The sequence below is a fragment of the Mytilus californianus genome, unplaced genomic scaffold (genome assembly GCF_021869535.1).
Source record: "Mytilus californianus isolate M0D057914Y unplaced genomic scaffold, xbMytCali1.0.p SCAF_8, whole genome shotgun sequence".
NCBI lineage: Eukaryota > Metazoa > Mollusca > Bivalvia > Mytilida > Mytilidae > Mytilus > Mytilus californianus.
The window spans coordinates 98892418-98912086 of record NW_026262734.1 but is presented as its reverse complement, the minus strand read 5'-3'; the positions used below and the strand labels follow the sequence as shown (position 1 = coordinate 98912086).

The 19669-nt window shown below is 32.5% G+C and overlaps 1 protein-coding gene across 3 annotated transcripts in view; it reads left to right on the top strand.

Annotated features, from left to right (window-relative positions):
* The window catches only part of LOC127711354 (uncharacterized), a 78930-nt gene extending 61140 nt beyond the window's left edge, over nucleotides 1-17790 (top strand). For all 3 annotated transcript variants that reach the window (XM_052217383.1, XM_052217382.1, XM_052217381.1), the window contains exons 28-33: nucleotides 1605-1699; nucleotides 2725-2871; nucleotides 6026-6195; nucleotides 7948-8141; nucleotides 10298-10505; nucleotides 11954-17790. In XM_052217383.1, the coding sequence (XP_052073343.1) occupies nucleotides 1605-1699; nucleotides 2725-2871; nucleotides 6026-6195; nucleotides 7948-8141; nucleotides 10298-10505; nucleotides 11954-12759 (1620 nt within the window). In that variant the 3' untranslated portion in view covers nucleotides 12760-17790. The remainder of the gene's footprint in view (nucleotides 1-1604; nucleotides 1700-2724; nucleotides 2872-6025; nucleotides 6196-7947; nucleotides 8142-10297; nucleotides 10506-11953) is intronic.
* The last annotated feature ends 1879 nt before the right edge of the window (nucleotides 17791-19669 follow it).

Genomic DNA, 19669 nt, shown 5'->3' with positions numbered 1-19669 from the left:
TGTAAGTGCAAATCTTAATAAGTCGATTTCGGTTCATCATATTCGATGGAAAAGGAGGTAAGGACTGTGGTTACGACGACTGGAACATATCCGTCGTCATAGTTGAAACAAATTTTTCATAAGGTCAACCAGCTGAGGCGTCTGCAAAACCTTCACCACTTAGAGTTCTTGGTGTAATAGCTTCCTTTCTAATGAATCATGTTTTCATTATAAGAAAATAATTTTGACATAATCCAAATTTCAAATTAAAGGAAACAGTATAACTGTCGATATACATATAATACAAGGATGTTTCTCTGACTAAATAGTACTTGCTTGTATTCTTAACAGCAACGTTATTAATTCATGCATTATTTTAACAATATATTATCATAACTGAAGCTACAAAAATTATGTTTTCATAAACAAAATAATCCTAGCACAGAGGTGCTGACTACTATAAATGTAAATGTCTTGTTTGTTTTGTGAAAATTTCATAAAGATATACGAATATATATAAGGAATTGGCCAACATTAATTTTTTACGGACAAATATTATATACAACTCTCATTCAAGTGATTAGAAATAACAGCAAGAATTACAATACCATATCTATATGACTGAAAACATTATCATCTCTGAAAATAATAATTACATCATTGTTGTCATTCGTCTATTGTAAGTTCGACATCTGAGTTTAGGCATTGAAACACTGATACATCGGCTAATAAATCTAACTCATTCAATGTAAAAGGCGTTAGTTTATAATGAAAAAACAATTTTCTAAGTGATATGTACTGACTGAGCTGTTAACAAAATCTGTAAGATGACACTCGTTGTACCGTAAACATATCATTTGATGATTTCTTTACCAACAGTGCAAGGTGTTCTGTTAGATTAAACTTTGGTAATATAAAGTCATTGTTTTCTGTTTCTTGGTAACGTAAACACAAAAAGTAATGATTTTCAGTATTAATTTTGTTATTAAGTGTCCTGTACGAATTGCTCGAGACCGTGAACACATGCAGGAATGTTTTTTCTATACCAACTGCTGTTAGCTCTTCTGTCAGATTTAATACGTGGTACCGTTATCAAAAAAGTAATGATATTTTGTACCAATATTTCCGTTAGCTAATCTGTTTATCGGATTTAACTTTTCGTACAGTCAATACATATAAAAACGGTTTCCGTATAAATTTTGCAACTTTGTCAACGAATAAATAATAAGTTTGTGTATCAACATTGCAATTGGTGCTCTAGTCTTTAAAAAATCACTCTTGGAACTATAAATGTATAAAGTTATTATTTGATTTCCGTACCATCTTTGCAGTGATATATGCTGTTAATTTCAAATATTCGTAATCCCTACACATAAAAGTAATGGTATTCCGTATAAACTTTGCAGTTATAATTACATGTTCTGTTTCATTTTTTCATAGGATGTAGTAAACACATAACATAATATGTTTAGTGTCATCTTTGTAGTCAAGTCATCAGTTTACATGGTATTTATCATCTCGAATACGGCATTTTATCTTGGGTTCACCTTCATTTTGATAGATAACACTTTTGTAATTAACTTGTATGTTTTCAATGTTTTGTAATATAAGTCCTCGGATTGTAGGGACCAGATTTAAATGTCGCAATTATGGACATGGCCATGTCTTGTGGTGTTAGTCAATTGTGTAGCGTTTGTGGTAACTTATACAAGGCGTTGAGGTAAATTTTTATTTCATTATTCACATTCGTAACAAATAAGCCTAGACTCCTTAAAAAATTTTAATTGATATATCATTAATATGACATTACTACTGCAATCACTTTTTTTTTTATTATCCAATTATGCAATTATTCAAAAGTTCTCTAATGGTATTACATCATGATTCACCACATGCTTTTTACAATGAATATACATGATTCATAAAATGTGTTTAATTAACAAAGCAGTACAACCTTCAAAACATAGAATGATATTGAAAATGATTGATTGTCAAACATATATTTTTACAGATAATTTTACAAATCAATAGAATCATGCTTCCATGATCAAGTTTTACGCCGTCAACGAATATGAACAAATCAAGAACCTGTCCCTAATTGACTTTATGTTTATTTGTATACATGTTAAACTATATCTATCTGTGTTGATTGTATTATTATATTACTATAATTTTTCGGTTTTCCCATTGGCTGAAATCATAGAAGATCCTCTTTGATAAAACGTTATAATTACCGCGGCTCAAATCGAGGTTAATATAAGATATGGAAAGCGTCCTTTTACCTTAATATAGATATTCCAAGGCAACGTCAATGACGTAGGATTAGGACGTCAAGTAAATTCCTGGTTTTTTTTCTTCTTGTTTTTTGTGTATTTTTTCTCTTCTTCTTGTTTTTTGTGTATTTTTTCTCTTCTTCTTGTTTTTTGTGTATTTGTTTTTTAGAAAACTTTATAGAATATTTCACTTTATGAAAATTAGCAAATGCAAGAGCAGATGATATATTCAGTATTAAAACAGGGAGCAGCTTTAAAAGCATCTTAAGCAAATACTTGAAAATTGGAGAAGGATAAAACAATTGTTCACTTTTGATTTCAGTTGATATAATGATGTATCAACGCTAGATATGACATTCAACTTTCACCCTTTGGCGTCGGTGAATATCATATCTCTGGGGTTGATAAATTAATGCATCAACCACATGTAAAGTCAATAATAGTATAATATTGATTATGTTTTTTGTCTCAGATGTCTACAAGAATTGGAAAAGGAATGTGGTAACAAGCGAAAAAGACGTGATGTGAGTTCAGACGTAGTGAACAACGTTATTCTCACATATAAACCAATGAATAATTTCAGATTAATGATGGATGAGTTATTCGGAAGTGAACAAATGTAAGCTCTACATTAAAGGTCAAGTAACTGTAAATATGTATTATTAATGAATTTTAAGATATTTTTCAAACAACTGCATTATTTTAAATCTTAACTTAAAATCAAAAAGAGTCTATTTCAGCAATCTTGTATTTATTTTATCTTTTTATTTATTACTGATAATGTTTTATTTGTTTATTGCTTAATCATGGACCGTATCTGTTGGGTTTCTTTAGTATTCGATAGCATTAAATATAACTGTACAATATATGTTTTCTTACATGTTGAATGCCTCTAAGATCAAGCAGCTGTTCAGTTGATTGTATTTGGCATTTGGTTGTCTTATCGAACATCAGTGAAATCGGTAGGAAACTATGGAGAAAATGTTGAAACAATTTGATGTCTAAATACATTTGATAGACAAAATGTGAATATTCATATTAAATATAAATATTCAGTGCATCTTGCCTTATTTATATCATACTTTATGCACAGCGTGGACAAATTTTATAACTTTTCATTATACAAGATACATATTTATATTTATATATACAGATTCTTCCACTGCATCGAGTGTGATACGATATTTATCCACTCGAGACAGATACATTTTTATATTTAATACGCGAGGCTCGCCAAGCGTTTTAAATATTTATAAGTTAACTGTCGAGAGTGAATAAATATCGTATTACACGAGATTTGGTCATGGAATCTGTTTCTCTAATGATTTTTAAGCACTATGCAGACAAACTTATTCCTTCTTTCAAAATGATCTGCAAAAAGATGTGTTCTTTCTATGTGACGTCATCAGACATGGTCGCCTTTTTTCATGTCGTCACAAAAGGAGATTCAGAGGAAAGCAAGAAAATTCGACGTCATAGTCAGTCGAATTTTGACCAATGAAGAACTTAGATTAATCGACCCACACGTTGATTAAATAAAAATAATCAACATGTCAAGAAAAGGATAAACCGTGTAAGAATTAGAGAAATATATATATATAAGAATATGTGGTATTATTGACAATGAGACAACGAACCACTACATACCAAAGAACAAAGAAATTATCAACTGTAGGACACACCGTACGGCTATCAACAATTATCAAAGCCGATACCGCATAGCCAGTTACCAACTGGCTCCTAGATGGCAAATGTTAAACAATTCAAGCGAAAAAACTAGCAGCCTAATTTGTATACTTAATAATGAACGGATAAAAGGAACATAAATATGTTACACGTCAACAAACGACAATCACTGAATAACAGGCTCCTGACTTAAGAAAGACACATACACAATGTGGCAGTTTAATAGTCTTTTTATATATACAGTCCGCCAAAAGTTAAGCACCACCCTTTCTTTTTATTGCAACGAAAAAAAATTCATTTAAATAAATCAGTTATTCCTAGACAAAGAGAAAACATTCATGGAGCAATTTTGCTAAAATATATCAGAAACAAACCATAAACTTAAATTTGGTCACTTACAAAAAATGTAAGAAGGTTCTACGAATTTAAATTTTGCGTTCATAGAAATAGTGCAAATTACACAAATCAGAAAAGGAATTTAAGTTTCGCTGTGATTTTATTTTTTATCAACAATTAATCACCCAATGTCATTAAAGTTCTCTACAAATAATCTTTGGTATGTTCGGCAAATTTTATGTCAATATTTGAGTCAGTAGGATGTGTAACCACCTCTCTTCAGGTACCGTTTCATAACACGGCGTCTCATACTCTGTACAAGCCTTCTTAACTTTAGTTGAGGAAATCTATTCCATTCATCAACAATTGCCACTCTTAAATCGCCAAGATTTTACAGTAGTGGATCTCGGTGATTGAGATATCTGCCAATGGCATCCTAGACATGTTCGATAGGGTTCATATCTCGAGACATGGAGGCCAAATGATAGTGTCAATGGCTTCTGGCTCTTTGTAATCGGTTACAATCCATGCCCTGTGTGGTCAAGCGTTGTCGTCCATGTACAGGGGTCTTGTCGTAAGTGGTTGATTGTCAAAATGAGGGACTACAATGTTTTTAAGCAGGAAATCCTTGTATTTCTGTCCGTTGGTGTTATCCTGCAGAGTATGCATACCCAGCTTACAACGGTATGAGAAGCAACCCCAAACTGTAACACCAACAGCACCAAATGCAGCCGTTGGGCAAATGTTGTTTTGGTCATAGGCAAGTTTATTTTACCGCCAAACTCGTATTCTGCCGTCTACTGAAACCGACTCTCATCTGACCAATGAATTTTTTGCCAGCTTCTCATGTTCAAGCGTCGACGGTCATTAGCCCATTGAAACCTGATTATACGGTGCCTGGCTGTTAGGGCAGATCTCTTGACAGCACGACGTGCTCTGACGTTGCCTCCATGAAGTCGACGAATCAATGTAACACGACCACCTGGAGGCCAGTGGTGTCTAATCAGGAGTAAATGGGTTGGCTTAAGCACGACGAATAAGCAGTCTGTCATCATGACGGGATGTTAAACGGGGTCTTCCGGACCTTGGTTTATCATTTACTGTTTCTGTGTCAACATGACGTTGTAAAAGTCTGACAATGACGGTGTGATTAACATTGACATGATTTCCCATGCTCCTAGTACTCCTATCGCATACCTACACCTTGTCATATTACACAATGATTTGATGAAGGTCAAACTCTACCTGTACGCGTGACAGTAGGAAAATTATTTAAAGGTATCGAAACAGTGTATTTGTAAAAGTGCAGATGACCTTTAATAAAAATTGTCTGACGGGTTTATCTGAATTTAATCTTTTTGGTCGTAATGAATTTTCTTAGTGTATGTTTGTTTTGTTCACACATCGTTGTCAACATAATGGAATTTGATGCGACTGTCATACAAGTAAGAGGTTTAGCGCTTTAAAACCAGGTTTAATCCACCATGTTCTACATAAGAAAATGCTTGTACCAAGTCAGGAATATGACAGTTGTTGTCCATTCGTTTGATGTGTTTGTGCTTTTGATTTTGCCATTTGATTAGGGACTTTCCATTTTGAATTTTCCTCGGAGTTCAGTATTTTTGTGATTTAACTTTTTAAAAGCAACTCATAACACCAAACATTTATAATTTTTTCGCAATAGTTAAAAAAATATTGCCAGTTATATTTAGGTGGTGCTTAATTTTTGGTGGACTGTATATATATTTTAGGTTTAGTGTAAACAAAGAGTGGTATCCTGCGTTTAAAACAGTTATTTCTGATGACAGCGAAAATGGTTCGAAACTTTCAAAAGACGAAAAGTCATTTGTGTTGAACACTTTAACAAGTAATATCTCAAAACCCATCTTGGACAGATTTTTAGAAAGATGGAACAATACAGGTGCGTACTTTTTTGCTTTTAAAAAAATCTTCAGACCTTTTTGTGAAATTGAAATAAAAGTACCAATGAATATAATATGGTGTCTTGCTTTCAAATATTGATATAAATATTGTTTGAGTTACATTGATCTGTACTGTTTTTCTTCGACGACGCAACATTAAATGGTTTATCAATCAAATGAGTTTTCGCAGACGTGTCCACAGAAGAACACAAATTGTGTAATTTTAAAGTATGTTTGCTTCCAATTCATCTACACAATGATTTCGCGTTGATAGATTCAATAAAGACAAACCTCTTTTTTACTTCTTTTTAATTTGAAATACTTTGCCTTTACACAGGCATTTGCATGTGAAAATGTATATATGTCATATTCCATGCCATATTTCTCTAAACAAGGGAATGATTGGCTGTTTATCGGTTAACAATCCAATTTGAAAAAAATGACTTTATACTGAATCAGCTAAAGGCAGATTGTTTGTTAGATGTTCACGAGACAATACTATTTTGAAATGCATCGACCTACTGATCATTATTCCAATCCGGATTACTTTGCAAACCAGTTGAAGCTTACTGTGTAACTGTGTACTGACAATGTATTTAGCATACACATTTAAAAAAGGGACATGTTTAAAACAACGTAAACCCTTTTAATAGAGCATTTTTATGACTTTAGTTTGTCTCTAAAATTTTGGTTTATAAACTTTAAAAAAAATTGGAATGTTTATTTCCTAAGGAAAAGGTTTAATTTAGTTACTGATGAACACATGAATCATTATTGTCCTGTTGTTCTTTATTTTGATAGTTGATAAATGCCTACAGGTAAATAAATACTCCACTATTTCATTTGTCTTTCGGGAAGACAAATTAACAAATCAACAAATCAGTCTTTAGCCTTTACATGACAACCATTCTTTGATTGATTGGTGATCGTTTAATTTCGTTCGGCATATATTGATTGCATAATGCGGTAGTCTTGATCCTTCGTTATGCCGAAATCACCGCTACAGACAATCTTACGAATAGATAATCAATAGTACTGGTAATGTCATCATGATCAAAGTACGACCTTAAACACGGAGACTTGGTTCACACCAAAACAGCAAGCTATAAAGGGCCCCAAAAATGACTAGTATAAAACCATTCAAACAGGAAACCCAATTGTTTAATCTATAAAGAAAATGAGAAACGAGAATTACTTATGAATCAGATCAACAAACGACAGCCGCTGAACAACAGATGCTTTTTTTCAAGGAAATAGTACATTTAACATAGTGTTTCATAATGTGGTAATAGAGAGCTTGTTTAATAGCTTTCAAACCACATTCGGCAGATATCTATATTTGACAAACAATATCAATGTGATTAAGATGATTGTTAGCATTATTTCAGATTGGTTTCATATTCTTTATATCTATACTATCATAGTTTAATTGTTTATGAAAAGATTCATTAAACTTTCATTTTTCGATGTAATGGAAAAAACACCCAAAAAAGATATATAAATGATATATTATATAGGAGTCAATCAAAAGTTCATGTGAAAAGATGCAACCATGACGTAAAGAAAACGAAATAAATAACAAACGGAATGCATAACATACATCACTGATAACTTACTATTGACCAACACAAAACAACATCAACTTCCGAGGATGTGCACGGGTGATTCTCAAAGATAAACAACTGTTGCTCCTCTAGTAAAGGATCAAATTATCTAAATTTTGAAACTAATTTTTCCATTCCTATTTATAGTTTCAGCATGGTACAATGGGACTTTAAACCTAGAAATCAAAATTGGAGGCGTTATAAACCTTTCTACACTTAGTATGATGACGCGTCAGTATATCAAAGACACCAAAACAGCTGCCTACAGGGGTTTTGATTCAATTTTCAGTGATTTTGATCATGCTTTGAATGCATATGTTTTGGCCGAAAAGGAAACACAAGTTTGTATAATTATAATTCATTTTAAAGCCTACGTACAACTTGTAATAAAAATGAGATCATCCAAAAGAAATATTAGAAATGGTTTTACAAAGATGGACGCAAATGACGAAACAAAATTAATAGTCCTGAAAATATTATTTCCAAAATAAAAAGATTTAGTAGCACAACACCTACAACAAATTGCATATAGAAAAACCGCTATGTGTCACATATGGATGTATAGGAATCATACTATAACTTTTATACTGCCTTGGAAACTTCTAAATAGATGTCATGGCTTTATAGTCAGTGTAAATGTGCATGATGGATGATGCACATATGGCATGAGATGATTATTCTGCCAACGCAACCGGTATTGCTAGATTAATTCAATTCTCTAAGTTTTTGTTTGTAATCTTTATATGTCTTCCCTTATGGATAACAAGTTTTGACAAATAATAAACTACTGTCGTCTTTATGTTCGTTTGTGAAGAATGAATGGGATGAAAAAAGTACGTATTATGATTCAAGATTGGTTGTCTCACTTATGTGAATTCCCAGACTGGTGTTCATGTTACACCCACTGGCATATGCCTTTGGTATGTAATATTAAGGAACCAAGACTTTATATGCAGGGAAGCGAAATCACAGTAAAAAGTTAAGGAAACGGGAAAAAAACAATATACTTATGAACTCAAAATTGTCAAATTCTTTTACAAAAGTTGCGCTTGCTATTTACCCTGTTCCTGTTCTTATGAATGATATCTTATAAAATAAGTTGATGTGATCCATGCATAGGATCTGCTTTTAACTGGTGTTATATCTATGCCTATGTCCAGATAAACTTATTAGTAAAAGCATGCAAGTACTGTATAATATTTGAAAAAAATAGTAGATATATATATATATATATATATATATAAACAAGTCTAAATTGTAAACAACGTTCAAACCTATGATTGCGTTGGATAAAAACCGCAATTTTTATACGTGTGCATGCAAAACAAATTTCTTGTTAGAGGGGTCTAAATACAGCACAAACAACATTTTCCAAAAGACCAAAAAAGTGAAAAAGTATAGTTTAACAAAACGCATTTGACTAACAGGTCGAACAACAAATGTTCTTAAACCCTGCTGACTGCCATTGGCGATTGCCAAATAAATATATATATAGTGATGGGTCAAAGTTTGTGATTGGATAACAACACAGAGATGTTAGTATATATTCAGGAAACTGCCGGGGTACATACGACGTTTTTATCCCGAATCGGAACCTCAAAAACGTCACCATAACACAGGTTATTATGTGACGTAGTCAAAAGCTATACAGAACACTAAGGAATGTCAAGGCTCGCAGAGGGAACATAATGACGTGCATCAGTCGATAATATATGTTATCTCGAACAGCGGTATACTACTGTTGCCTTTATTTAATACAAAATCACGCAATTTAAACATTAAATACTTAAATTTAATTTAAAAGTGTTATTATAAATTATTGCATACACGATAAAATTATTTTCACAGCAAATTACAAAATCCTTCACGTATGCCAAACATATCAGGTTAGGTTTTTCAATATGTGTATTGTAAAAAACAAAGCCACACACACATACAAACAAAAAATATGAAATCTAAAAACTTTATTGAAATCATGTTCTTAACGGAAAAAAATTGTCAAAAAAAAAAAGGTGCATTTAAACGGATTACTCAAAATATATAGAAACAATAAACATGTAATAATATATACATGCTGCATCAGGAATGTTTAACAAATAGGCAAACCTGCACTGGAAAAAAACATTAAGGCGGGGCTAATCCGTAATATATGTGTAATTCAGGTCTCAGACAGGGTTTATACTGTGACATTCCCTGGCTTAGGGCTTATATTGATATAAACTCTAAGCTGAGAATGTCACAGAATATACCCTCTGAGACCTGAATAACATATTATATATAGAAACTTAAAAAACATATACTATTGGGTACCACACTTCCGTTTTAATCTGACCATCATCCATGCAGCATCGTAAATATATCCCTTTTTGTTAGATAGCTAAGACGGTGTTTACCTATTTATACTTTTCCGGTTGTCGTTTTTTTTAAGATCATTGTGAAGGTCAGTCAATAAAATAGCTTTACATACACAAAATTCATAGTGTATATTTTTTTATAGCAAGGAGGGGGCAATGAAAAGGACGGTGCAATATGTGCCAAGGTCCGTGTAAGAATTGTTCAGGATCTTGTTCTAACCAGAGATGCCTTTAATGCCCGTTTTGAAATCGAAAACGGCGAAAACTCAGCTCTTGAAAGTATCCATGTTGAAATTGAAATCAAGCACAACTCTGGATCAGGAGAAATTGTTAATGGCTTATTTGCTATTGGTAAGAAGAAAACGATATTGTCTTGTAACCACCGCCATTCTGTAATAAATCAACTTCAATCCATAATACTACGTGTGCGTCAGTCTATGAAAAAAGTAATATCACAAAAATACTGAACTCCGAGGGTTCATGATAATTAAAAACCAGAGTAAACTCGCATATCTCAATTATAAAAAGCTCGATATACCTTCTTTATTATACTATTTTTCCAATTATGTTCGGAAAATCTCAGCCGTCCGTCTAGTAACTGTAGCTAGTGAATTACTAAAATTGCGAATGGAAATGGGATATATGTCAAGGAGACAACAACCCGACCAAAGAGCCGAAAAGAGCCGAAGGCAAATGGGTTTTCAACGCAGCAAAAAAAATGCTGCACCCAGAGACGGGCTTCATCTGACCCCTAAAGAAAAATGTGTATAAGTTCAAAGAAAATAGACGCCATACTAAACTCCAGAACATATAGGTAAACTAGAATTTAAAAAAATATACAAGACGAACTAAGGCCAAAATGCGACGGGTTTAAACATGTTTTGTTTGATCTCATTCCAACTTATATCTACACCGAAACACAAGATATCTATTGGTATTTGTTCGGCCAACTTTTCTTTAAATCGGGCTGAAAAAAATGAAAACATACGTTAAATACATTCCATACGTCCTGAGCGCTTTCTCGATTTACCTTCATCTCGACGCTAAAAGCCAAATATTTGAAAGCCAGTGATTTATAATAACCGAAACATTTGAGGAACATTATGACCAAAAAGAACCTAAAAATAGCCAATCCATCTAAAGTCAACTTTGCATGAGGGAGTTAAAAACCTTTTATGTATATTTTCAAAACACTGATTATTCATTGCTAAAGATACCAAACAATTTCTGAAACTCATCAGTCGAAAACAAACTGACAATGCCATTATGATGACGGTCAAAAGACATACAACACACAAAACATAACATACAAAACAAGAGACAGAACAATACAAATTAAAGTCAGTAGGAGTGATATAATTACCAATGACACTAATAATGCACTGAAGACCAACAGACCAGGATGTAAACAGGTTAAGGTCACTGTACTGCCTTCAACCATTCAAAAACCGTACCGCATATTGCACGATTTAATTGAACTCATGAAAATTAAAACAGAACTAGGTGCCTTTCATGGAAGAATAAAAAAAATCCTTTTGATATTTGTTGAACTATAAGTCGATATATTATTAATTTAGTGTTAGATTTATTAAAATAGGCAATTACGAATTTCCTTTTTTGTATTTCTGAATTTTTCATTTGTTAAGTGCCGCTTCCTAGATGTGTTTTGAATCTGAAAGCACTAATTAATGGAACAAATCATCTACTATATTTGAATAACAACATAATACTAGTTTACGCAGAAAAGTCGTTAGATTGAACGAATTATACGTAATTTATGTAAGCCATCTACTTTTCAGGAGACCCAGATTTATTAGGATTGACAGGGGTAGACGGTAATGGTCGACTAGGAGTTGATTTATCTGGATCAGCAGAATGGTTGATCATTCCGTACTCCATAGCAGCACCCAATGATGATGTATTGTTTTATGTTGGTGGCAGATTGTCCTATCGGGTAGAGGGATCAAACTTCTCTGTTCCTTTGCTACCAGACGCAATCACAGTTAAGCCGAACCCAAGTCTGGTGCTACATTATTTTCATGAAAAATATGTTAGAGGGGATGATCCCTTGACAACTGAAAAAGAACCAGTCATTCCATTTACTTTAGCAGTTATGGTAACGAATTCAGGGTACGGGATCGCCCGAGGTCTTAAAATATCATCGGCGCAACCACAAATTATAGAAAATGAAAAAGGATTACTTATCACTTTTAAAATAATTGGCGGTTTCTTGGGGAACGAACCAATTACACCTTCTCTTATTGTGGACTTTGGGGATATCAAATCTTTCGAAACAAAAACAGCAAGATGGATGTTGACGTCAACACTGCAAGGAACTTTCTATAATTTCAGTGCAACATTTGAGAATATAAATCCATTGGGAGATCCACAACTTTCTCTTTTTGAAAATGTATGGTATCATGAACTTATTCATTTGGTTAGACTCTTCAGAGACGGTGAGGATGATGGCTTCGACGATTTTTTGGTGAATGACTTTGTTGATAATAAAGGGATACCAGAAAGGTCTATAACAGTGCAAACGGATCTGATGTGTATAACGTTATTACTGCAACTGAACTTGGATTATCGTCAAGCACGTTCGTAAAGTCTAATATGAAAACATATACTCTAGTTTACATGGAGGTACTCACTAGAACGTCAAACTGGTTTTATGCAAGGGTAACAAATAATGTCACAAGTCCTGATCAAACTCTGCTTTCTGTCAAGTCAGATGATAATCGCGATATAGTAGTTGATAAAAACATATGGACTACCACTCATATGTTAGACTCGTATCTTATTCATTTGTTTGACTTTATAAAAAGCAATAATAGCGTGGCGGAAAATACAAAAATGAAATATTCGTTAACGTTTGGTCCAAAAAATATGCATCCTCCAAAATTCAACAAAACGTCTTATTCGATAACAATATCCCCGGACACTCCGAAAGGAAAGCCTATTCTTACTGTTCACGCGTATGATGTTGATAAAAATGAGATCACGTATGACCTTATTGGTTTAAACCACGGGTCATTTGATATAGAACCTCATAATGGAGTTGTTACTTTATTGCAAATTCCATTAGCTATTGGTGAGTTTGAGCTTCAGGTAATATGCAGAGATGACGGTATCCCATCGCTGTCAGGTGTTGTCAACGTGAATATTTACGTGATATCTAGTGAAATGATGACAACAACTTTAATAAAGTATTCAGAAACGTCAGCTGACATTTCAGTGACATCACAACCCAACAACTCAGTGAGTGATAAAACGACAGTACCAGCTAGTTCAAACAGTGCACTCGATATAACAACCAAATTATCGGGCGATGAAACGACAGAACAAGATACTTCTACAGGTGTAGTTGATGCGACAACCGATTCTTTGAGTGATACAACAACAGATCACGATAACACTAAAATTACAGTTGATACGACAACCAAATTATCCTTTGACAAATCAATAGAACAAGATATCTCTACAGGTTCAGTTGATGCTACAGTCGGTTCATCTAGTGACAAAACACCAAAATCTGATACTTCTACAATTTTAGTGGACTCGTCAACAAAATCATCAAGTGATAAAACAACAGAACCTGCTATTACATCAGGTGCAGTTGAAGCAACTACCAAATCTTCTATTGATAAAACAACAGCAGATCAATTTACTTCGATTAATGCAGTAGATGTAACATCCAAATATTCGTTTCATAAAACTAATTTTCCACATTCATCGACAACTGCATATGGAACGACACTGGGGACATCGTCTGCAGTAAACCAAGTATCACACACTATACTTTTAATCGCCTCAAACTTTATAATACTTAGTCTCAAATTGATTGACTAATGAGATAATCGGAAAAAAAAAAGAAGATTTTTTTAATCACAAGATAGTCAAATTTCAAGTAGATTATATATAGCAGAACGTCATAGTTAGGATAACACTACTTGTTAATTTTGGAAAAGGTACTTCATTGAAAGGATCGATTGGACGCAAAGGAAGATTTAATATTTGCGATCTTCAAATCCATAGCTGACGTCACAACTAATCGCATTTGGTATTATCAGTATTGTCATACCTGCTACGAAACGTATTGATCTTATATTTCGTCAAAGTCGGTATCATCAATATCTAAATTTAGTTTTTTTTACAATATATCCTTATTTTCTTGTTCACTGGACTGTTTATTTTTTTGCATTTAAAAATTTGATACAGTTTGGTGTGAATGTTTGTAAGACATTATCAAACTTTTAAGGATTCATTTGAACTGTGACAGGAGCAAAATTCAATATCTATTTCGTCTTCCTATTTGACTGTTACATTGAGTTTTAGAGTAAGCATTTAGATACAGTTAACAGAAGTAAGCTTCTTCATAACCATCTAGAGAAAAACAACATTTCTCCCATGTAATCGTTCTTTTTTCACTAAACATTTAAGGCACAGTCTGAAAATTTTAAATCATGAATAATTGTCTCAAACTTCACGACATAGTTTAAAATGTTACAAAGGCGTCTCCATAATCAATAGAAAGCAACATTCATTCCATTTTAACACGAACATTGTTTATGTATTTTACTTATTTAACACAATTTTAGCAGTCACCAGTATTCTTTTACATTGATAACAAAATAATAGAAGTCATTCGAGAAACATGTATTGTGTGCTCGAAGATCATATCATACGTTTTAAAGGATATGCAAATTGCATGAATCGAATCTGATGTTGACAATTGCAATATATCAAAATATCAAAATACTTTTAGAAATATAAGTAATAATTTCAGACATAAAAGATGCTATGTTACGTTTGTCCTTTGGTTAGGTTTCCATAATTAATTTGACTGATCTATTTCTTTGAAGTTATATCCATTGTGCATCCTACAGAAAACGTTATCTGCGTAACAGAAGTTAAAGTACTTTGGTGACGACCAGTTGATTTTGATCGGGAAAGAAGACAGCATTTGTTTAACTTTTTAGAAAAGCCGAAAACAAATATTCTGGCCAGGGTCTAAGTGAAAACAGATAATCTGGCAGCCTCTAACTTGGAAATAAATATTCTGACCTCACTAAATTAGCCAGTCCACTCCCCTGATTAATTGGTCGTCCCTTAATCAGTTATTTGTAAATTTTATATTAACCGGAATGTAAAATATATATAATTCAGAAAATATAAAGTGAAGTAAAGTGTGTGTTGTAGTTGTACACAACAGTTGTATGCTGTTGTTTGTCTCCGATTCCCCACTCAGATAATATTTTTATGATAGTCAAAGCATTGACAACATGTTAAACTGGTATGAAACAAAAGTGAAAACCACAAATGTATCAATTAAATTTTTATTTAGATATCATATTTTCATCAAATATGTAATAATTTGCTGAAAGTTCAATTAGGAAAGTAAGAGTCAAAGATTGAGTGTTATTTTGTTCCAAACAAATTTCTATTGCTTATTAAATCACCAGAGATTTAAAAAGTGATTGAGATGAGTCCAAATTTTTACACTCTATTGCTGGAGTCCTCGACATAATATTCTCTGGAAATGAAGATTTTGGTTACCTTCCGGCTTTGAATATTTGGAAATCTGATTAAAATAAGACACCATATTGCAAGAACCTTAAAGGACGCACGTAGAACTGCGATAATATGAATTTAAGGAAAGATTGAAAGACCTTTTTTAAAATGAGCCTGTGTAAAATGGTGGGGGAATTGGCCTTAACGCTTTATAACCTTTAATAATTTTTCGGTATGTTGACCTTTGTTTTATGTTTTCAAACAATAATGTCAGTAAATACTATAAAATCACACACACATATATATAAAACAAGGAATCATTTGGTATCGCAGAAGTAAGTGACATAATTATGTTTATTGCTTACTTGAAAATTAGGAAATAGTAAGGCCGAATAAGTTTTTAGTTATTCATGACCTGCATGACCTGACAACGAACAAATCCAAAAATAGCAACACATGTTTTAGCAAAGAGGAATCTGTATGTATAGGCACAAACATAGTTCCTTATCTTTCACCATTAGTTTGTTATTCAAAATGTTCAAAGTGACAAAAGAGGTTGGAACCAAAAATATGCATTTATATTTATTGATCCGAAATGTGTTACGATTATGTCTTTATGTTAAACATCTGTGACTAGATATGTTTACTTTAATATATTTATTAGGTAATTATCTGAATATTATTCCCATATAATTGCCATTTAAAAAAATACTAGAATTATTACGTTACTTTTCCATCCTCCAATTTTGTTAGTACTTTCTTTTCTATTTCTGTTGTTTCGACTAAATGCCTCGACATGACTGTCTATTTATACATCCCGCCTATCAAAACTGACGCCCTCTTCGAATGGGTTTTCAGAGTCGGCTAGATGAGGTCACAGTGATCATATCTTGATAAACCAAGTCAACTCTTATATTTAAAAAATGATATTGATATTAAAAGATCGTTATTTATCATATTATATTTTCATATTTTCTTATCCTCAGATCTTAAAAGAAGAGATCATTACAGGTGTTCCGGGGAAAATCAATTTTTTGTCAAATATCATCTTTTTATTGGCTGTGCCTACCGTAAGGAACTATTTATTGTGCTCATGATTAATCTGCTAAAAAATTACGCTGACATTTATCGAAATAACGTTTTGCAATTTCTTTTTAAAAACATCGTGTCAACTTTTTTTTGTAAAATCAAATCTGTAAAAAAGTTTCAAAGCCACATATACCATTATTTTAAACGTTTTATCTGCCTGGCTTTATTTTGTTATTATAATCGCAAAGTATGTGTAAAGTGTATTTCCGATATGTTAAGTAAACTGAATTCGATATCACTACTACGATTTGGTTGTTAATTTTTCATTTCTTTTTGACTGTCGGTCCCCATACAGTACGCCTAGAGACCGTGATGAAATGAATGAACTAGTAAGATAATTGCTTACATCCACTTCATTTGAACTTTGGTGGATAGTTGTCTCATTGGCAATCTATCTTAATTTTAAAAGATGTAAACAGAATCATCACTGGGCAATTTTGTAACGATCGTTTTGCACAAATGACAAATAAGTAAATTGTACAAAAAGTCATGCTATTGACATGAGTAGGAAATTGTGGTGGAGTTTGGTAGTTTAACAGATGTTAAAACGTTTAATAATTTTTTTCAAATAACTTTTATACAGTTTTGTGATGCAAATATAAAAGTCATTCTGTTACATGTTATTTTTGTTGGGTTCGTGTTGCTCAGTATTTCGTTTGCTATGTTGTGTTTTGTGTTTTGTATATTGTTGTTAATCTGTTTGTCTTTTTTCCTTTTTATCCATGGCGTTGTCAATATATTTTGAACTTATGAGTTTGGATGTCTCTTTGGTAGCGCTTATCTTTTAATAAATAAATATTAATAATTTTAGTTATTTTTTAAACTGTTGTGTGATGCATATGCGTACATTTAAGTTATTATGTGCTTTGTTTTTTTTAATATGCTAACCATTTATATATATTGCTTAAATTGAAACTTTAACAAATGTTGGTTTTTTTTTTGTCTATCTGAAATATTGTTTTATGATTTATATAAATATTATATGGTGTAAGTTTAACAGTAGCTGTATTTAGAATAAAAATGAATTTGGACAAAACATTATTTATTTTGCTTTTAAAATAATTTCAAATATTTAAAAGAAAAATAAACATGTAGAAACTAGAGGCTCCAAAGAGCTTATATCGCTCACCTACATCTTCAACAATGGCCACTTTTAAGAAATAATCATCAGTAATAATTATATTTAGAGTTAACTGACAATTTCAGTCATGTTGACATATTTGTAGATCTTATCTGCTGCTAATTATCTTTTTTAAAGATTCTATTAATCTATTATTGTTTTCAAGATAACAGGCAATAAATGCAAAAAAAATGTAAAAAATTATTATTAAAAGGCAATAACTCCAATAAAGAGTTGGCTGAAGATTTGGCCACTATTGCTTATTTGTGGATCTTGTCTTGTTGATTTTTTTTGCTACATGTGTATTTAAAGTTTCTATCTATCTTTTAGTTTTTATATAGATATTAAGCAAAAATGGAAACAAACGTCATTAAAGGACAATAACTTCAATAAGGAGTCGATTAATAATTTCGGTCATGTTAACTTATTTGCGGTTCTTGTCTTGCCCTTGAAACTTTGGGAAGAAACAATGGAATTTCTCTGATTTTTTTCATGTCCCCACTATGAGGAAGGAACACAAATTCAAAAAATCCCTTCCAAAGACACTAAAATTTCACCCCCCCCCCCCTCCTACAGTCATTTCTCCATACTTTCATTCATCATTACAATGCCAATGAGACAGCTACATGTATCCAATAGGCCACCGTACGGTCTTCAAAAGAGTTAATATTAAGTGTTAGTAAGCAATTATAGGCCACTGTACAGCCCCCAACAACTAAAAAAAACTCATACTGTATAGTCAACTGTAAAAGGGCCGACATGAAAATGTTAAACAACTCAAACGAGAAAACTAACAGTCTAATTTATAACAAAACAATTTCCGAAAACAAATACATGTATGACATTAAAGACCTGAACCGATGACAACCACTGTACTACCGGCTCCAGACGTGAGACAAGCACATAAAGAATGTGGCAGGGTAAAACATGTTTGTTAGCGCTCAACCCTCCTATAACTTGGTACAAAGGTGGAACTGCACAACACAAGATCAAACTGTAAAATTTAGTTGCAATTCACAATTCAACAGATCGGCAAGAGGCATTAAAACTAAAGACGCAAAGCACCGAAAAAAATAGTACTCTTTGTTACTGGCAGCTAGTTCATAGCCAGTTACAACTAATAAATTAATCATGTTGTCCCAGACTAAAGTATCAACTAGTAAACATCCAACAGATTTATTGTAAAGACATCATACACAGCATAAGAAACGCATAACCTTGTGCAATGCCAAAATATAAGTAAACAGTATCTAAAGGATGTAGAATCATACGTTTTCATAACTGTACATATATAGCAACATATAGTCAGTTGTGTTTAAATTTTCCAAAAACATAAAAACCATGTTTTTGCCATTAGGCAGCTAAAATGCACATACTATTCCAACGAGATAATGTCTATTATCAGCATCAATTAAGATTGAAATGATTTTACATTTTAAGAGCTTGATTTAAGGAGACAAATTATGTCTTGTTGATCCTTACATTTTGTGTTCAGTATATATTACTTCCCTTTAGCTACTGAAGTCTCATTTCATATCCGAACAATTCAAGGAGATTTTTGTCTGATAGAATTTATGAAAAAGTACCACTGGTGATATGCTGGCACCTAAAGACCTACATAGCTAGTTTTGTGTAGCCATGACATACGTAATCTAGATCCCACTTATAGATAAAGTATCATATCAAGAATATACAAATAAAAATGCAATAACTGGCTTCCGTAAAATTGTTCACAACCAGTACACGCAATTTTAAGGTATGTCAAATAGATTTTTTTAACATAATATTGTGTTGG